At 45.4% G+C, this 21,317-nt stretch overlaps 1 protein-coding gene across 1 annotated transcript in view; it reads right to left on the bottom strand.

Annotated features, from left to right (window-relative positions):
- The window catches only part of LOC140410897 (mitogen-activated protein kinase kinase kinase 5-like), a 281,574-nt gene that overhangs the window by 114,954 nt on the left and 145,303 nt on the right, over positions 1 to 21,317 (bottom strand). The window contains 2 exon segments of the mRNA XM_072499669.1: positions 6,072 to 6,229; positions 20,023 to 20,128. Of these exon segments, the coding sequence (XP_072355770.1) occupies positions 6,072 to 6,229; positions 20,023 to 20,128 (264 nt within the window).

Genomic DNA, 21,317 nt, shown 5'->3' with positions numbered 1-21,317 from the left:
ATGTGGACCTGTTGGTCCCGTTGCTAGTTAGGACCTTCAATGAGGCAAGGGAGGGGGGGGCTTTGCCCCCGACGATGTCCCGGGCACTGATCTCCTTGATCCTGAAGCGGGACAAGGATCCCCTGCAGTGTGGGTCTTACAGGCCGATTTTGTTGCTAAACGTAGACGCCAAGGTGCTGCCGAAGGTCTTAGCCACGAGGATTGAGGATTGTGTGCCGCAGGTGATCCACGAAGACCAGATGGGGTTCGTGAAGGGGAGGCAGTTGAACGCGAATGTGCGGAGGCTTCTGAACGTTATCATGATGCCGGTGAGGGAGGGGGAGGCGGAGATAGTGGTGGCGATGGATGCTGAGAAGGCCTTCGATAGGGTAGAGTGGGGGTACTTGTGGGAGGTGCTGAAGAGGTTCGAGTTTGGGGGAGGGGTTTGTCAGATGGGTTAGGCTGTTGTACGAGGTCCCGATGGCGAGTGTGGCCACGAACAAGAGGAGGCCTGAGTACTTCCGGTTGCATCGAGGGACGAGGCAGGGGTGTCCCCTATCCCCCCTGCTCTTCGCACTGGCGATTGAACTCCTGGCTATGGCACTGAGGGAGTCGAGGAACTGGAGGGGCTGGTGCGGGCGAGGAGGAGCATAGGGTGTCGCTCAATGGGGACGACTTGCTGCCATATGTCGCGGACCCGGTGGGGGGAATGCTGGAGGTAATGAGGATCCTCAGGGAGTTCGGGGATTTCTCAGGGTACAAGCTCAACATGGGGAAGAGCGAGTTGTTCGTGGTTCACCCAGGGGACCAGGAGAAGGGGATTGGCGAGCTCCCACTAAAAAGGGCGGAGAGGAGCTTCAGGTACTTGGGGGTCCAGGTAGCCAGGAGCTGGGGGGCCCTGCATAGACTTAATTTCACGAGGCTGGTGGAGCAAATGGAGGAGGAGTTCAAGAGGTGGGACACGTTTCCGCTGTCCCTGGCGGGTAGGGTGCAGTCAGTTAAGATGATGGTGCTCCCAAGGTTTTTGTTCCTGTTCCAGTGCCTCCCCATGTTTATCCCGAAGGCCTTCTTTAGGCAGGTCAACAGGAGCATAACGGGGTTTGTGTGGGTGCGAGGGACTCAGAGGGTGAGAAGGGTGTTCCTGGAGCGGAGTAGAGATGGGGGGGGGGGGGGGGGGGGGCTGGCACTGCACAACCTCTGTGGGTACTGCTGGGCCGCCAATGCGGCGATGGTGCGCAAGTGGGTGATGGAGGGGGAGGGGGCTGCATGGAAGAGGCTGGAGACAGTGTCTTGTGAGGGTACGAGTCTGGAGGCGCTGGCAACGGCACCGCTGCCACTCCCTCCAATGAGGTATACCACGAGCCCGGTAGTGGCGGCTACCCTCAAAATCTGGGGGCAGTGGTGGCGGCACAGGGGGGGAAGTTGGGGCCTTGGTGTGGACCCCAATACGGGGGAACCACCGGTTTGTCCCAGGGAGAATAGATGGAGGGTTTTCGGGGTTGCACAGGGAAGGGGGACCTGTTTGTGGACGGGAAGTTCGCGAGCCTGGGTGAACTGGAGAAATATGGGCTCCCCCCCGGGGAACACCTTCAGATATTTACAGGTAAGGGCTTTGCCAGGCGGCAAGTGGTGGAATTCCCGCAGCTGCCGCCATGCACAGTACAGAACAGGGTGCTCTCGGGGGGGGGAGGGGGGGGGGGGGGGGAAGAGATCTCGGAAACTTACCAGGCGATGCAGAAGGAGGAGGAGGCCTCGGTGGTGGAGTTGAAAGGTAAGTGGGAGGAGGAATTGGGAGATGAGATCGAGGAGGGGACATGGGCAGATGCCCTAGGGAGGGTGAACTCTTCCTCTTCGTGCGCGAGGCTCAGCCTCATTCAGTTTAAGGTGCTGCACAGGGCACACATGACCGGGACAAGGATGAGCCGGTTCTTTGGGGGAAGAGGACAGGTGTGTTAGGTACTCAGGGAGCCCAGCAAGTCACACCCATATGTTCTGGGCATGCCCAGCGCTGAATGAATTTTGGAAGGGCGCGGCGAGGACGGTGTCGGGGGTGGTAGGATCCAGGGTCAAGCCGGGCTGGAGGCTCGCAATATTTGGGGTTGCAGGGGAGGCGGGATTGCAGGAGGCGAAAGAGGCTGGTATTTTGGCCTTTGCGTCCCTGGTAGCCCGGCGAGGATTTTTCTTTAGTGGAGGGACGCGAGGCCCCCAAGTGTGGAATCCTGGATCCACGATATAGTGGGGTTTATTAAATTGGGGAGGGTGAAATTCGCCTTAAGGGGATCGGTACAAGGGATCGTTAGGCGGTGGCAACTGTTCTTGGACTTCCTGGCAGAACAGTAGACAATGGTCAGCAGCAACAGCAACCCGGGGGGGGGGTTCTATTTTATTTCTGTTTATTTACCCTGGGGGATCAGAGAGGGTGTATATATTTGCTTTGTTTGCTTTGTGTTAACTCGGGGTGTTAATTTAATATTTATGTATAGGGGGGGAGGGGGGCATGGGGGTTGTTTTACTTTGTTCTGTATTTAATTCTATTGGGGTTCCTTTTTCATTCTGTTGTTGATATTTTGTGAAAATCCTAATAAAAATTATTTTTTTTAAAAACTAATTGATTCATATACTTTTGGCAAAATACATTTTGGAAGTTCTGCTGTGGTCGTTAATGGGAGTTAATTTTCAGATCAAAACAGTTTAACAGATGAAGTAAAAGGGCTAAATATTTAACATTCTGTTAATCAGTGCTGTCAAATACATTAATCAAAAGTCACATGAGCTTAACTGAGAATCCAGCTGTGGCTAAAATTGAGTATTCAATTAGTAAATAAAATAGTAATTGGCGGGGTGACCTCAATACTCATATTGACACAGTGGGCATGTGCACTTTAACATTTTTGTGTGTTTAGTGCTAAAATATCACGTTGAAAGGCATAGGACTGTTCTATTGATTACTGTACGTATACTTCTTTAGTTACCGTGAATTGGTTACGTGTTGGAATGCTCTGCATTGTGGCCAAAAACACCTTTCTCCAGCACCATGGAAGCAATAGCAACATTCAATGAAGAGGAAGCTTTTATCATTGTCAACTGGAGCAATAGAAATAAGTGCTGTAGGCCAGCAGATGAAAAGCAGTCCAACCAACAAAGAGCAACTCTGGGCACATCATGGTTATATTCTTCTCTTCTTCGGCGGAAACATATCAATCATACACAATGATTGGTCAAACAATAATGTGGGTTCTTTATTTGGAGATACTATTCACTGAGGCTTAATGCACATGTCTGACCTCAATCATTGCTACTTAGAGAATGCTGACACGTCAGGGGTCTATACATCATATCCCGTTGAGGGGGTAACGATTGATAGCAGTTTAACAATATCATAAAATCATAGAATCCCTACAGTGCAGGAGGCGGCAATTCGGCCCACCAGGCGTGCACCGACTCTCCAAAAGAGCACTCTACATAGCCCTACTCCGTCACCTAACCTAGACTCACTAAGGGGAAATTCTGCATGGCCAATCCACCTAACCTACACATCTTTGGACTGTGGGAAGAAACCGGAATACTCAGTGGAAACCCACGCACACACGGGGAGAAAATGCAAACTCCACAGAGTCACCCAAGGTCGGAATGAACCCGGGCCCCTGGTACTGTGAGGCAGCAGTGCCAACCACTGCGCCACCTGCCGCCCCTCTTAAAGGTGCATCACCCTAAGGAAATAAACTATTTACACGACAACAAAGGAAAATAACGTTGTGCCTGAATGTGCTTTAACACAAAGGACTAAACTTACAAATGTGGAAATGTATCAACAGTTTGTTTATCCATCCAGCTTTAGATATGGCGATCTTTGCTATAGGCTGCTGTACTGTGTTCTAATCCCAATGGAATTACTCAGCATTTCAGATTGTGGCATTGTTCTGGATTGGCGTTAGTTTTGTTGCACTGTCATGCCATGGTCAGCACGGTAGCATTGTGGATAGCACAATTGCTTCACAGCTCCAGGGTCCCAGGTTCGATTCCGGCTTGGGTCACTGTCTGTGCGGAGTCTGCACATCCTCCCAGTGTGTGCGTGGGTTTCCTCCGGGTGCTCCAGTTTCCTCCCACAGTCCAAAGATGTGCAGGTTAGGTGGATTGGCCATGATAAATTGCCCTTAGTGTCCAAAATTGCCCTTAGTGTTAGGTGGGGTTACTGGGTTATGGGGATAGGGTGGAGGTGTTGACCTTGGGTAGGGTGCTCTTTCCAAGAGCTGGTGCAGACTTGATGGGCCGAATGGCCTCCTTCTGCGCTGTAAATTCTATGATATGGGTGGTTGTATTTGATGAAATCTTGGTTCTGGACATATTCATGACAATTTCTGCTAGATTCCATTTGCCATCAGTGGATATGGCACCCAGACTTTCTGTCCGATGTCCAGGTTGGGTAACTTGTTACCCGCAGGCCAGTCAGGAGCATCTTTCATCTTCTGCTCTTTTTCAATCAAAGAATCACATATTTCTGGGAGTACTGACGAGTCATTTATCTGCCAAATAGTAATTCTGCTTTGGTCCCATGGTGTAATAGTGTGTACACGTTCAGAATGGGTATGTCTACTCAGTTCAAACTGTGCCCCTCAGCCTCTGGGCTGATTATCTGCGTTGCAGAGTTTGGTGAACTCCCAGTACAAGCACAGAATTTCTAATGGTGGTACTTGAGATCTCTAGACTTCAGAATTATCTTAACGATACTGGGAATGGTGACCACGGAAGGTCCTTGCCACTGGTGGCCTGCGATCACAAGGCCTGCAGTGTCCACAATATTAAATTTGTGAGGTAACCATTCCGAGTTTTTGTAGTGACATTGAGTATATTGGATCTGAGGTATGGAACCTCTTAAGTTGTTGTATGCAGTGAGTTTGGTATTGGTTGGTCGAATCGTCACTTGCCACTTTTATGAGTGTATACATTTCAGGGTTGGCTGACTGTGTGAATTTCATGATCCTAATTTGTTCCGAGTCCATGGAAGGTCGGGGTGAACGCATGCCCACTGATGTCAAAGCGATAGAGGAGAAAGTACCCCATGATGTCAAAATAGAGTTAGACCTGTGTAACATCCTCTGTTGCATTGGCCCAATGTGGCCTCGCACTTACACCATTGAGGTGACACAGGATGCGTTGCCCTGTTTTGGCAGATGGGTCTCCTCAAGGAGCTTTGACAGACTGATAGCTTCCAGAAGTACACTGAGGATTGTGGAGCTGTTCCTGATGACTGCAATGCTGCAGAGATGTCACCAGAGGCCATGACTTCTGATGTGTGATGTTGCAAGAGCCCTGCCTGTGATACCCCACCCTGAGAGCGACGGTGCTGCCTGCGAAGGCCAGCACCGAGTTGTGGTGTCATGAGTGCTGCACAATGGAAGATAGGCAAACAAACCTTAAAGTCATGACCACAGTGCTGGTTGCCAGATGCATGTTGCTTATATACTGTTGTGAAACATGGTGATCTAATTAGACGCCAATGTGACCTCTTAATCCAACATGAGGGTGATATCAGTAAGCAGGCTTTACAATGAGTATTTGATTACATTTTAAATATATTCAAAGGTTTCCTGGCATTGCTCATCAGGAGACGTGCTCCGCCATTGAAGAGTGGAGCGGACAACAGGACACTGTTTTTTCGCTGACGTAAACCTTTCATGCTCTCTATTTTCCATTCTCGTCCACCATGCCACCCACTATAGGCAGGAATGGAAAATGCCAGCCTGTGTTTCAGATAATTTTGGGGAAAGGAATGATGGTGATTTTCATTTGTACATGGATATTTCAAAATAGAATAATAGAAACAACAAGAAAAGGTTTCTTTCCCAGTTGTAGACCACCAAAATCTTTCATAATTTCCTTCAACTATGTTCTGAATTTATTCACAAACTTGTTCATTATTCAGTTCTGAAAGACAGCTGGAGTCTGCATTGTTAACGCAGCCATGCTCACCAACAACAATTAATTCCTTCCTACATATTGAGCTTCTTCTGCTATTTTGTATAAACCTCCTGGTTTTCAAAAGTTGGAACAGCTTGTACAGTAACCCACATTCACTTACTGTAATATCTTACCTTAAACATTGCAGCCTGAGGTTCCCCCAATTCATAAAATGGAGGTTTCCCTGTTGCCATTTCAATAATTGTGCAGCCTAATGACCAGATGTCAGCAGGCTTCCCATAACCTCGTGGTCCTTTGTCTATTATTTCAGGTGCCATGTACTGAAGCGTTCCTAAAGAGCAGAGCAAAATAAATTCATACCAGTGCCGACTCAGCAGTTGCTTGGAATTTATAGTTTGTCCTCAGGATGTGGGCAATACTGGCAAGGGGTGCACTTGGTGTCCAACCCTAATTACCCACTAGCAAATTGAAGACAGCGTCAAGAGTCAACCACATGTTATGGAGTAAATGCACATGCAGAATATACTGAGCGAAACATGCACACTTGATATAATATCAAAAATAGCAAGATTCCAAGTGGTGCTTGCAAATGTAACATTACATGATGGATTGAGAAGAATGGGGTAGCACCTAACATTATGTGACAACCCAACCACTACCACTGTAGTGTAGAGAGGCCTGGTCCATTCAGCATTCAATTCCAGGTTCTGGGCACCAAGTGTCACTGCAAATTAGGCAAGGTTTTTGAAGTATCCACCATGTTGGGAGAGGTAATTAAATAAACGCAAGAATTGAAATTTTCTGTTAAATGCAAAGTTTTATGCACATCCTTTAACCCTTACAGTCTTCCCACCCCACAAGCTACCATCTTGTCCCAACCTCTGAACAAGACTTTCATGACATGGACTTGTGGGAACCTTCATAAGCTCCAGGATGCAGGGCAAGAAACCCGTTCAGCTAGCATCAACCATTAAACAGCTATTACATTTGAGTGGCCCCCACACACTCACACCCAAGTCTCCACTCTGCTTGCCCACTGCCCGCCTCCCACAAATACCTGTACCAAATGCCTCCAAGTTCCAAATTATGACCAGCTTCTCACACTAAGCAACATCACACAGCCAATAAACATTTCAGGAACACCACCTGCGCAATCCTCACTGATGCAGCATTTTGTTACGTGTAGTAGGATCTTTACTTTTGCAATTCCTATCCACTAAGCAGCATTTCCAACTCCACTACACAGTCCACTACTTTGGCCGTTCCCTCCAATCACTCTCTCAGCCGCGACCAAGAATCTTTCACATCTCATACTGAGCAGTATTTCAATTACTGAATACTACACTTTACTACACTAAGCAAACCAGTGCAGACTTCCCTTACACAACTGTTCTAACCGCTCCCTTTTTTTCCCTTACTGCCCCCTACCCATCCACAATCTTTTTGGTCTTGCAAAAGTCCTGTTACTTCCAACAGTTTGCTTTTTACCCTACAACCATTTCTAGACTCATGTGAACAAACTCAGTGGTTAGCACTGCTGCCCCATGGCATTCGGGACCCGGGTTTGTTTCTGACCTTGGGTGACTGTGTGGAGTCTGCACGTTCTCGCTGTGTCTGTGTGGGTTTCTTCCGGGTGCTCCGGTTTCCTCCCACAGTCCAAAGATGCAGGTTAGATGGCCGTGATAAATTGCCCCTTAGCATCCAAAGGTTAAGTAAGGTTGCAGGGATGGAGTGGGCCTGGGTGGTGTGCTCTTTCAGAGGGTTAGTGCAGACTTGGTGGGCCGAATGGCCTACTTCTGCACTGTAGGTATTCTATTATGAGGCAGGGTTTAGAGAACATCAAAGTATATCATGGAGTTCACCTGACCCACAACTTTGAATAGATTTTGGTTATGGGGAGCACAAGGGTCCACTTTACAGGCGTGACGCGAGAGATCTAAAGTATTTTTAAACAAAAACAATGTTTATTCTATGAATCCAGTTAACATTTTATAAACAGACATTAAACATCTTATCAATTACTAACACTGATAACCCCCCAAAGATACAGTACTCAAAAGATAACCCTTAGTAAATTTCCTAACAACATCCATAAGTCAAAGACCCTTTTTAACCAAGACAGTCGGTTTGCATTCCTTACAGAAACAGATATTACTTTGAAATCATCAAATGATCGGGAGACATTCTTTAGCATACAGAGAGAAAGACCAAAATACACCTCCTTGGTTTGAATGCAGCTCTCCAGCTGAAAACAAAATTACAACTCAGAACCAAAAACAGCTTCCAGCTCAAAACGAAAGTAAAAAGCAGAGCCAGAGCCCAGCTCCACCCACATAATGACATCACTGCAGCCACTTGAGAAGACAAACATTTCTTAAAGTGACTTTCCCATGACAATTCTATGATTCTAATTCCTCGATATGTGTACCTTAATGTGGTATATTTTTAATTGCTTTTCAAAAATCCCTACATCCATTCTCCGCATTTAAAAAAAAATCATCCACAAGGCACAAGTCAGGACTCTGATGTACTCTCCACTTACCCGGATTAGTGCAGCTCCAACACCATTCCAGGTCAAAAAAACTCGCTTGATTGGCACCCCACCCACAACCATACACATTCATTCCCTCTACCATCACCGCAGAGTGGCAGCATTATATACAATCTAAGTTTGACCACAGCAAATCAACAAGCCTCCAAATTAGCACATTGCATGTCTGTGACCTCTACTACCAAGAAGGACAAGGGGAGGATCTATGACCTCTACTACCAAGAAGCGTGGAAACACCACCACCTCCATGCCACCTTGCTCGTAACTATATCATCGTTCCTTCACTGTCGCTGGGTCCAAATCCTGGAACTCCCTTCCTAACTGTGCTTTGGGTTTACTTATACCTAATGGACTGCAAGATGGCGGCCCAGCACCACGTTTTCAAGTGAAATTAGGAATGGGCAATAAACCCTGGCTTTACCAGCAGCACTCACATCCCAAAAACTAATATGGAAAAAGACTAAGTGGCTTTTAATTTATTGGCTTGTTCCCATCTCCTTTTTGAAGAAAAACCCCAGAGAGGGTGGATCTTATAGAAACTTATGAAGGGGATAGGATAGATGCGGGCAGGTTGTTTCCACTGGCGGGTGAAAGCAGAACTAGGGGGCATAGCCTCAAAATAAGGGGAAGTAGATTTAGGACTGTGTTTAGGAGGAACTTCTTCACCCAGAGGGTTGTGAATCTATGGAATTCCTTGCCCAGTGAAGCAGTTGAGGCTCCTTCATTAAATGTTTTTAAGATAAAGATAGCTAGTTTTTTGAAGAATAAAGGGATTAAGGGTTATGGTGTTCGGGCCGGAAGGTGGAGCTGAGTCCACAAAAGATCAGCCATGATCTCATTGAATGGTGGAGCAGGCTCGAGGGGCCAGATGGCCTACTCCTGCTCCTAGTTCTTATTACCATCGACTACTTTACAATTTAAATTTCAGTAATTGTTTGGAAAATTATAAAGAGAATGAATCTTTACTAATTCTTTCTTAACTTGGATCCTCAGATGCAAAATCATGCCTGTATCGACCTTAAGTTTCAGCAAATTCTTCAATACATTTTTTAAACAATAAGCTCTGGGAGTTCTTTAAACCCTATGCCCACATTCCCTGATCACAGAGTTGGTGTTCACTCAGCCTCCACTCCGAGCCTCTCTTAGTGGCCTTCACCCCAGTTTAACTATCCTCTCACTAATAACTTGTCTATAGTTCCACTCATTACAAAACCTTGGCATGACATAATACAAATAAAAATGACTTTTTAGAACTGAGAAATGGTCTAATGAGGGTGGCCTCTTTTCTCATAATCTGAAAGTAATCACATGTTCTGCAAGCATTGCCAAGTACAATGTTTCTATTTATCAGTTTTCTCTTTTCAGTGATGACAGTGGTTCTAATTACACTAGTGTTTAAGGGTGATGCATTTTCAAAAGTAGGAATGCAAAAAAAACAAACAGTGGACCATACTTAGTAAACAAACATGAGGCCACGTTTCTCTTGTAATAAACAGATTTATGTTCTTTAAAAAATCATTCAAGGGACGTGGGCTTCACCAGCTAGGCCGCATTTATTGCCCATCCCTAATTGCCCTTGAGAAGGTGATGGTGAGCAGCCTTTCTGGACTGCTGCAGTCCACGTGGTGTGGGTACAGTGCTAAGCAGTTTGCTAGACCATTTCAGAGAGCATTACACAGTGAACCACATTCTGGAGTCACATCTAGGCCAGACCAGGTACAGGTGGCAGATTTCCTTCCCTGAAGGGCATCAATGAACCGGACAGGTTTTTACAACAATTGACAATCGTTAGATAGTGGGATTAAAACCCATCTTCCAAGAGCGTTACCGTGGGCCTCTAGATTACTGGCCCAGTGACAATACCACTACGGCACCTCCTTCTCGGTTGCAAACTGTCATATTGTGCTTTGGTGTAAAATGTTGACAAGTGTTCCCAGACTACAGTACATAACACTCCAGTGACAGACCATTTTGTTCGACCTTCTGAAATAATAAAATGAGAGCTCACCGCACATCCCGCAGTTTCAGGACAAAGGTTTATGAACCCTGACATTATTGCAGGCAGAAATGTGGCTGCACTTTTCACTGTTGGAAAAAATACCTCATTAACGTACAGGGAACAAATGGGAGGGGAGGGGAATCCTGAAGGCAAATATAAGGAACTAAGTGTTCCTGTTGCAAATGTCCTTCCAAGTGAAGAAATTCTGGTGGCAGTCCAATCATGGCCAGGGTTGAAGGTTTCCTCTATGATTTGCATCTGACAAACTCGTAAACTGGTTTATAAAGGAAAGGTTTAGAATTCTGTTCCAAATGGTGCACTGCGGAAATCCTCCGGTACAAAATGTTTTTTATTTTGTGCAAACCCTCAAGTAAAAAAGTTAACATTTACACATTTTAAGAACCAAATTCCTGAAGTAGCATTTGTGTCATTGTGTGAATCGCTGATGGTAAGCAATTTGTCTGTTGAGGCAGTGTACAAATTGATCCCAAATTTGGTGATTTTAGGGTTCTTGCCCATCACCGTTATGAATGGAAAGGGGTAACTGACAATATTTAACAAAAAGCCCCGTAACATTTAAAATAATATTTTCACAAAATATTATTCCACCCCACAATCTATAAACTCATCATTTATTCCCATGTCCTCCATTCTGTATTCATCACATTTACAATGGAATTATTTGCAGGAATAAAACAAGAAGCCCAGAAACACAATCCAATTACTGGAATTTTCCAACAAATCAGTCTATTTGAAGTGTCCAATCAAAAACCCTTGATGTGGAACAATGGCGGGTGTGCTTTCTGACCAAGGGCAATAATCCGGCAACTGGCTGAAACTCATCAATTGTTGAAAGCTCACTGACCTGAAACTAACTCAACTTTCTTTCTCTGCAGATTCTGTCTGAACTGCTGAGTATTTCCAGCATTTTCTGCTTTTATATCAAATTAGGTGTTCAGTTTTGCAGCTGTGTGTCCTTCCATGTTCAATTCATACACTATTACTCTGGAGAATGCAGCAATGATCAGTCGACTATTAAGGAAAGGGTGAAGGAAAACTTTATGAAGGAGCTGCACAAATGTATTTAAAATATTTATACCCACCTTAACTCTTTGTTCCTTTTCTGTATTACAGATCCCCATACTGTGCACAATTCTAAAATCAAAGGGGGCACATGCAGACAACTAGCTTTCAAGCCACTGCCAGGCTGCTCTTCAACTGGTCAAGAGCTAGTGGGTAAAAATTACTTGGGATGACTTGTTCTAATTTTCTGTTTCCCCTTGTCTGAAAGGACCTGGGTTTCCCCAGGCAGCACAGGTGGCAAAGCAATGACTAGTAACTGAACTTGTATATGGATCGGTTATGAACATATATCCTGCCACATTTTAGGCAGAACAAATTGAAGTACATATTACTCAGATCATGACAGGGTAAATTTAAAAAGATGCATTCTCAAGAGAATCTAGGAATGGCCAATAAATGCTGGCCTAGCCAGCAATGCCCACATGTCAGAAATGAATTTTTAAAAAAAATTTGAATTAAAAGTGAATTTGTCTGATGTAATCACATAATTTGGCTTTATCATGAATGCAGTTCTCTCATTACTTCCTAGACTAAGGAGCACTGCATTGTTTTGCAACAATGCGAGTATAAGCTTGCCAACCTGAATGTAACAATTATACGAACATACAAATTAGGGTCAGGAATAAACCACTAAGCCCTTCAAGCCTGCTCCGCCATTCAATAAGGTCAAGGCTGATCTGATTTTTAAATTTTTTAAATTTTTTAAAATTAGTTGATCACCGTGCTGCAATAACGTCTCCTCCACTTCCTTCAGCGCCTCCCCTTGCTCTCGCACCTCCGCCACTGCGCTCGCCACCGCCGTCCTCACCGGGGAAACCGCCTCCGCCACCAGCGCACTCAAAACCTCCCTCATCTCCTTCCTCACCGTCTCCATGCATTTCGCAATCTGCGCCAACTGCTTTTCGAATTCCGCAGCCATCACCTTAGTTATTTCTTCAACCGTAAGCAATGCGGCCTCCCCTGGTGCTCCAGCCTCCATTTTCCTTGGTGACCCCTCCACCCCCCGACGGACCTTCAGCTGTTTTTTTTACGGCCGTTTTTTTGCTCACCCTCGACATTTTTCTTTTTTTTTTTAAACTGTGCCCTCACTGTGCCTCCTCTGTGCCTTCTCCCTGCTTTTGCCGCCTCCGTGGACCCTGGGACCGGGCTTAAAGCCCCGTAAATGCCATTCCCGAATGGGAGCCCTCCATTGTGCGGCCGCCTCCCTCCCGCCGTCACCGGAAGTCAGGCTGATCTGAACCTCAACTTCATATTCTTGCCTACCCCCGATATCCTTTCAAACCCCTTGTTTAACAAGAATCTACCTTTGTCTGCCTTGAAGATATTCAGGGAATCTGCTTCAGCCACCTTTTGAGGAAGAGAATTTTAAAGTCTCACAACTTTCTGAGAGGAAAAAGGTTTTCCTAACCTCTGTCCTAAATGGGCAACCCCTTATTTTGAAGCAAGGAAGCTCAGTTTTAGATTCTCCCGCAGGAGGAAACATCGTTTCCACATCCACCCTGTCAAGTTCTCTCAGGATGTTTCAATTAAGCTGCCATTGTAAAGATGAGCCATGCACAGGAAATTGAGTCAGAGAAACATTCACAGAATCTTGCAGCACAGAAGAAGGCCTTAGAAACAGAGACATCGAAAATAGGAGCAGAAAGAGGCCAATTGGCCCTTCGAGTCTGCTCTGCCTTCATTATGATCATGGCTGATCATCCAACTCAAGAACCTAACCATGCTTTCCCCCCATATCCTTAGATCTCCATCACCCCAAGTGCTATATCCAATTGCTTCTTGAAAACATAAAAAATTTTGGCCTCAACTTCTTACTGTGGTAACAAATACCACAGGCCGACAACTCTGGGCAAAGATATTTCTCATCTGATCTAGATGGTCGACCCCATAGCCTCAGGCTGTGACCCCTGGTTCTGGATATCCCAACCATCAGGAATATCCTCCCTGCATCTACCCTGTCTAGTCCGGTTATAATTTTATAGGTTTCTATGACATCCTCCCTCATTCTTCTGAACTCCAGCGATTACAATCCTTTTTAAAAAAACATTTAGAATGCCCAATTAATTTTTCCAATTAAAGGGCAATTTAGCGTAGCCAATCTACCTATCCTGCACATCTTTAGGTTGTGGGGGCGAAACCCACGCAAACACGGGGAGAATGTGCAAAGCTCCACACGGACAGTAACCCAGAGCCGGGATCAAACCTGGGACCTCGGCGCCGTGAGGCAGTAATGCTAATCATTGCGCCACCGCGCTGCCCCAGCGAATACAATCCCAGCCGGCGCAATCTCTCCTCATATGTCAGCATGCGCCATTTGGCCCATCTTGCCTGTACTGGCTCTTTGAAAATACTGAGGGGCTAATGTCACCCCAAAAGAGTAGTCGGACTTGGATCCATGTTATTTAAATGAGCCTTGTGCAAGGAAAGCACGTCAATGTGGGTGAGGATATTGGGAGCACAAAATCATAGGGCTACGCCCCATAATATCAGATGCATTTGAGCAGCTATCTGTCCAACTCTTGATCCTGAACAAAAATATACAAAATCACCTCCATAGGACAAGGCCCCTAACAGTCCAAAGACATGCAGGTTAGGTGGATTGGCCATGATAAATTGCCCTTAGTGTCCAAAAAGGGTTATTGGGTAACGGGGATAGGATGGAAGTGAGGGCTTAGGTGGGTCGGTGCAGACTCGATGGGCCAAATGGCCTCTTTCTGCACTGTATGTTCTATTACTATTATAGAAGATCAATGCCTCATCACTACATTTACTCCTTCCTCTAAGTAGCACCCAGAAAGAGCAACAGCAGACCATACACATCAGAAACGCTCACAAGCAGTAAGATGAGAAATGTTACTACCATGTGCTTTTCATTTTAGCTGGAAAAAACAAATTCAATTTAATCTACAGAATTTCTTTGAAAAAAGAAAAATTGCTTCGTTTGCAATGTGCAGCATCCAATGATGATTCTGGGCTATACAGCAAGATCATCCATGATTGCATTAGAAAACGAATCAGGCCAAAATCCTTCAGACTAGCCTGTGATACACTAGGGTCAGCTATTTTAAATATTCCAGAAAGCACCTGCAGCTGAATGGGTTCTACTTGTGTGCATGCTGATGGATACGCTCAAAATAAAGTCATCACAAGCACTCCCAGGATACTGGGCACTGGACTTGCCTGCTGAACTTCTTATAATCAGACACCATTCAAACATTTAATAGAGTTCATCCTTTATAAGGTGTAAACCTAATATCAGTATCTGATTTGGAATATGTACTGGGTATTGTTATCAAAGCACCGGCAGGGACGGCAAGGCACGTCAGTGCAATGGTCAGCACAGCTGTCTGACGGCACCAAGGACACGGGTTCGATCCCAGGCCCCTGTCCGTGTGGAGTTTGCACATTCTCCCCATGCCTGCGTGGGTCTCACTCCCACAACCCAAAGATGTGCAGAGTAGTTGGATTGGCCACATTAAACTGCCCCTTAATTAGAAAAAATAATTGGGCATACTAAATTTAAAAAAAGAGAAAAAAACACACTGGTAGCATAGAAGTGTAATGCAGTATTGACTTCCAGACCCTTAGGAAGAGCTATTGCTGTGGCAGGAGTGAGCTGTAATGCTGGCTCCCGGGAATATGACAGCGTTACTTAGAACGGAGACAGCAAACATAGGATTCATCGGACAGATACCAGGGTGATCTTCTGTAGGGTCATGTGACCAGCTCATCCAATCAGTAATTGGGGCGCAGAATGTGCCGAGCATAGTGCGGGTCATTGCTCAGTTAGATACTAGAGGCATCACTGGAAGTACGGAATCTGCATCACTCCCATGTAAATAGTTATGTTAATAATTGTTTAGAGTTAATTGAGCCAAGTTGCTTCATTTGGCGATGAGGTAAAATAAAAGTAGCAAGTGCGCTTGCAAGATCATTAGCTCAGAACTTGGTCCAGTCAAAGTCAAACTTGCAGTGTAGAAGGGAGCTGCAGAGATGCCTGTATTTGGAAGAGTGAATCTCTTTGATACCGTTGCTGAACATCAGTTAAAGTATGTTGAACAATTAGAAATTTTCTTCAAGCAAGAAGCTTCTGAAACTCTGATTTAAATACGAGACTTTGGATGATTCTAACTGTCTTACAAGAAAAGTTACACCGGAAAGTATGGTGGGTTGGCTTTCCTTAACAGGGGGATTGAGTTCAAGAGCCGTGAGGTTTTGCCACAGCTTTATAGAACCCTGGTTAGACCACACTTGGAATATTGTGTCCAGTTCGTCACCTCATTATAGGAAGGATGTGGATGCTTTGGAGAGGGTGCAGAGGAGATTTACCAGGATGCTGTCTGGACTGGAGGGCATGTCTTGTGAAGAAAGGTTGAGGGAGCTAGGAGTTTTCTCACTGGGGCGAAGAAGGAAGAGAGGTGACTTGATAGAGGTGTACAAGGTGATGAGAGGCATGGATAGAGTGGATAGCCAGAGACCTTTCCCGAGGGCGGAAATGGCTTCACGAGGGGAGATAATTTTAAGGTGATTAGAGGAAGGTATAGGGGAGATGTCAGAGGTAGGTTCTTGAAACAGAGAGTGGTGGGTGCATGGAATGCACTGCCAGCAGAGGTGGTGGAGTCAGAGTCATTAGGGACATTTAAGTGACTCTTGGACAGGCACGTGGACAGCAGTAAATTGAAAGGGTGTAAATTAGGTTGATCTTAGATTACGATAAATGGTCGGCACAACATTGTGGGCCGGAAGGCCTGTACTGTGCTATGTTTAACTGGAGTTCAGGAGGAGGGAAAGAAGGCGGTGATATTGTTAAGTGCATGTGGGACCCTAAACCATCCCCAAATGCACCAAATGCAAGCTTGTTTATAGATTTGGTGGACTTGGTGAAAGGGCACTATCACCCAAAGCCCTCTGTGATTTCTTAACAATTTAACTTCAATTCCCCAGGGAGAGCCCCAAGGGAGACCATTGCAATCTGCATAGCAAGGCTCAAGAAAATTGCAGAGTACTGACTTTGGGACAACACTAAGTGATATGCTGATAAATCACTTGGTTTGTGGAGCCAATGATGAGGCCATACAGAGAAAGTTTGCTGGCAGAAATTGAGATTAATTAAAAAAAGGCATTGGAAATAGCGTTAGCAATGGAGAGCACCGTAAAGGTTGCCCAAGAACCTCAGAGCACTCAGAATGGCGCTGTCCACCAGTTAGGGTGGGAAGCTGCAGACAGCAGTGGCGCCAAAAGCAAAGACACCAGTTTAAACCAAGAAAGAAATGTAGAAGCTGCAGAGTTAGAAGATTCAGAAAAATCAGTACAGAGTAGTACAGGTGTGGGGGAAATCACCCCCCCAGAGATTTGCAGATTCAAGGAAGTGGAATGTAATGCTTCATGTGCCACCAGAAGGGCCATTTGAGGCACAGATGCAAGAGTAAGCAGAGCCTGCCTAGTAACAATAGAGTGAACAGTTCAACATCAGTACATAGTGAAGATCTTTCTGCTGCGAGTGATCGGAATTTCTTCAGATGAATAATGTGAAGATGGGCACGGTAGCCCCCATTACAGTGATGTCACTGGTCAATGGCAGACCATTAAGAATGGAAGTAGACATGGGAATGTCTGCTACTTATAGGGAAGCAAACCTACAGATATCTTCAAGAAGGGGTTCACAGCCTCGTAAGTTTGCCAAACACATTAACTAGGTTGGCTACCTACACAGGGGGAGACCATTAAGAAAGTGGGGAAGACCGAAACACGTGAGCCAGGGGCAACAATCTGCCCAACTGCAATAATCGTGGTGTCTGGCCAAGGACCACGCCTAATGGGCCATGACTTGCTCAAAGAAATTAAACTCAATTAGTTGGAAATTTTCAGAATTTAGGTAGGGGGCCTGCATGAAGTAATCAGGAAGCATCAGGATGTTTTTTAACATGAACTTGGAAAAATTAAAGACTTAAAGGCAAAAATTAATGTACACCCAGAAGCCCCCCAGATTTTGCAGTGCTAGACCTGTGCCCTAAGCTTTGATAGAGAAAGTAGAGTACGAGCTAATATCATCCAGCCAGTCCAGTCTGCAGAATGTGCAGCCTCCACGGTGCCTGTGGTAAAACCAGATAAAATAGTCAACATCTGCAGAGATTATAAATTAACAGTAAAGAAGTGGTCGTCATAGTCCCAGATGACCATAGGCTGCTTTCCCCTTTGAGGGGGAGATCTGACTGGTGGTGATTTAACCGGAGGATCACCACACCTCAGGCGAGGGTCAAGGTTGAGAAAGTGGGGCCTTCATTAATAACCTCAGCCAGTACAAGAATTGAACCCAAGCTGTTGACATTGTTCAGCATCACAAGCACCAGCTGTCCTGCCAACCGATTTAAACTGGTCCCCAAATTAACAGTAAACCAAGCAGCAAAGCTGGACAGGTATCCTATCCCAAAGATAGAGGATTTATATGAAAGACTGGCTGGAGGACAGTCATAACCGAATTGGATATGAGCCATGCATATCAATGTTGGAGTTAGATGATGCTTCCAGGTACAACGTGACTATTAACACCCATAAGGGATATCAGTATACATGCTAGCTTTTTGGCTTTTCATCAGCTTGCGCCATATTTCAAAGAAGGGAAAACGCACACCTCGTTATCTCAGAAGATCCACTACCGATCATCTGGGGGCAGCACAGCCCAACTTCAAAGAGCCATACAAAGGCAATTTGCATACGATAGCCCAGGCTTGCCATCAGGAGACAGAGGGTCTGGTAAGACAAACAACTCCTCAAGCATTCCTTTCAACTCAATGGCTAGGACATTTAACAGTCTTTGAGACCCAGCCAAATTCCAGACGATGGATACACATTCTTTGGTGAAGATCTGGTGGAGAGTAGGAATCATGTGACTTAGAACTTGTGGAACAAGTAATATTGCCTTGCTGAACTGTACAGCTCAATCTGCTGGTTTAACATCTTACTAGCAGGCCACACAAAAGGACCTTTGGCAAGGCTGGTCCCATTTACCCAACTTCTGATGGATGTTCTGTGCAATTGTCCACAAAACTGACATAGTATCTTGTGAAGTCACCAATGGCTTTCAGTAGGCTGACCTCAGTGAAGGAATGCTTCATTGGACTCGGATTCTGGACACTGGAATTCATGAGAATCAATATTTAGGTTTTCTCTGGTCTCCGTACTGTAGGACCTTCATTTCTCTAACCCTCTCTTCCTACCTGAGTGTGGAGGTGATGTTATGAATACTCCTTCCAGAGTGCTTGCAAATAACCTAAGCCTTTGATTTCATCCTATCTCGAGTTTGCTGTGGCTTATTAATAGAAAATTGAATTGCACAAAAACAGAGGGGCTGGGGAAATGTGCCACCACTCATTAAGTGTGAAACAAATCAAAACATCTTACTGTTTACAGTAAGAGGAGAAATTAGTTCTGGTTATGTTAATCCCCCTCCTGTTTGTAATATATGAAATGAACATCAGGGAGCAATGAGTAGGTCAATAAATACAGGTTTAAGGATATCAGCAGATACAGACAATGTCTGAAGTGTTGCTGTTTTTTTCCCCCTGTCCTCTCAAAAACTGTTTGTACACCTCGAAATCTAGAAGCATTTTTGAAAAACGCAAATTGCCCCCCCCCCCCCCCCAAAAAAGTAGCACGCATGTTCTGCCAGAGTTATTAGAGTTTAAGCAACTGACATTCTCCGGTACATCTGTATATTGAATGAATAATGCAACAATATAATTTAGTAAAAATTATATTTGTGGGGCGACACAGTGGTTAGCACTGCCTCATGGCGCTGAGGACCTGGGTACAATCCCAGCCTCAGGTCACGATCCGTGTGGAGCTTGCACATTCTCCCCATGTCTGCTTGGGGTCTCACCCCCACAACCCAAAAGTTGTACAGGGTTGGCCAGGCTAAATTGCCCCTAATTTGGATTTTAAAAATCCCACATAAATAAATTATATTTGACAGGATAAATGTAGGCCACATTATTAAACATGTTTCTCGGGCTACTCAGGTTAGGCTTGGGTTCGGCTAGGTTCATGTCGAGATGATTTATTTTACTCCCAAGCCAAATAGGTGGGACTTTCTAATGATCCATTCACATTGAGCTACTGAAGTTGCAAACCAAATTCACCTGCAGGGCAGTAGTAAATAATCAAAATAATATGCTGTATGTAGACTGTAATGGGACAAGTTTTAAAAATAATTCCAAACAGTAACATTTCACACTGTGCTTTTTGTGAATACAGGCAGGATGTTGATGAGGTAAACTGCACAGTGATAGCATCTCAATTCTGTGGTATAACCCGACTTTAAAAAAACAGCTTGTCACCTTTAACAGCAGTTTCTAAATGAGTGTTTCACTCCCTCATTCTTCTCCCAACTCGTACTTGAAAGAAACTACTTTGACATTTTTTATAATTAGAACACTTGTGCTACATTAAAACAACACCGTTTCAATACTTCATAACTACAAATGCTTCATACCTGTGAATGTCTCCGCACATGGATTGATCCCTGCAAGTCTTTTTGAGGTACCAAAATCTGATATTTTCAAGATTCCACTGTAGGTGTTTATCAGCACATTATCGCCCTGGGGAAATAATTTGTATTTTTTGATAAAAATGAAAAGAAAGCCCTTACAATTCTGAATTAATTTCTGTGAGCAGTACTGCCAACCTAGAGTAAAAATCATATGATAGTAATCAAAAAATCCTCACATGAATTTGTGAAAAAGAGGCATTAGATTTGTTGAATTGCCCAATTTGTCTACAAATTCTTTTCCCCTTTGGATTTGAAATTTTAGGGAGTCACAATTTCTTCAAATTCCGTATTAATTTACTCGAAAGATTGCAATGCTTGTGAAGAGTGAACTGGGTGGCAAGTATTCGGCAAGGTACAGATGAGGGAGAAAATAAAGTCAGAGAAGGAAAACTGCGCAGACAGAAAAGTGAGCACTTGCAGTGTTCCTGTGCCTGTCCCACCGTTAAGTAAAACAAAGGAAAACACTCCAGGTTCCTAATATATGGAGCCGAGCACCTCATCAAGGAGAGCCCTTCAATCGGAAGGGCTTCCACTCCCTGAATGTAGAGTTGGTGTGTGACCACAGCATGATACCCAGGCAACACACACGACGTGCAGGTCCTCTAAGAGGAGGTGCCGACGGTATAAACATATCCTGATGCGGCGCCTCCATCGCATCTCCTCGGCCTGTTGGACAGCGAGGTCTGTAGCCTCACTGACTGGCCCTGCTCTTCTGGGGCAGGCTCCTCTTGTGCAGGGTCCTCCCCGAGCAGGCCCTGTGCCTCCAGCCTCCACAACGGCAGCTGCAGGCAGGTAGATAGCATGCATTCCTAGCTGTACTCCGAAGTTCATTCTCTGCTGGGGGAATAGGGGGCGGGGGGGGGGGGGGGCTGTGGCTGCCACAACCTGTGTCAGAGGTAGGCTCTGCAGTCCCTGTCCTGTCACCCCAGTGCGGTCTACTCTGGGTGCCCTCACTGGGTGGGTCACCCAGTAGGGTGAAACCTGGCTGCGCCATGGAGAGGGTCATTCCAGGCTTAAAAGCTCGTGTGCGGGAAGGTCCTACAGATGGGATGAGCGAGGAAATTGCGCATCTGCTATAGTGTGATGTGGGTTCTGGATGTGACACTCAGGTTGTCACAATCTGCCGGGGGGCAGGATGGATGGGAGCAGGAGCGCTGTTGACAGGCAAAGCTTGGAGACAACTGGTGGTCCTGTGAAGTGGGCTAGCTGGTGAGGCCTCTGCCCTGAGGAGGGGCTGT

The sequence above is a fragment of the Scyliorhinus torazame genome, chromosome 4, assembly GCF_047496885.1.
Source record: "Scyliorhinus torazame isolate Kashiwa2021f chromosome 4, sScyTor2.1, whole genome shotgun sequence".
Lineage (NCBI taxonomy): Eukaryota > Metazoa > Chordata > Chondrichthyes > Carcharhiniformes > Scyliorhinidae > Scyliorhinus > Scyliorhinus torazame.
The sequence above is the reverse complement of the archived record's forward strand: the minus strand, read 5'-3'. Positions and strand labels throughout refer to the sequence as shown.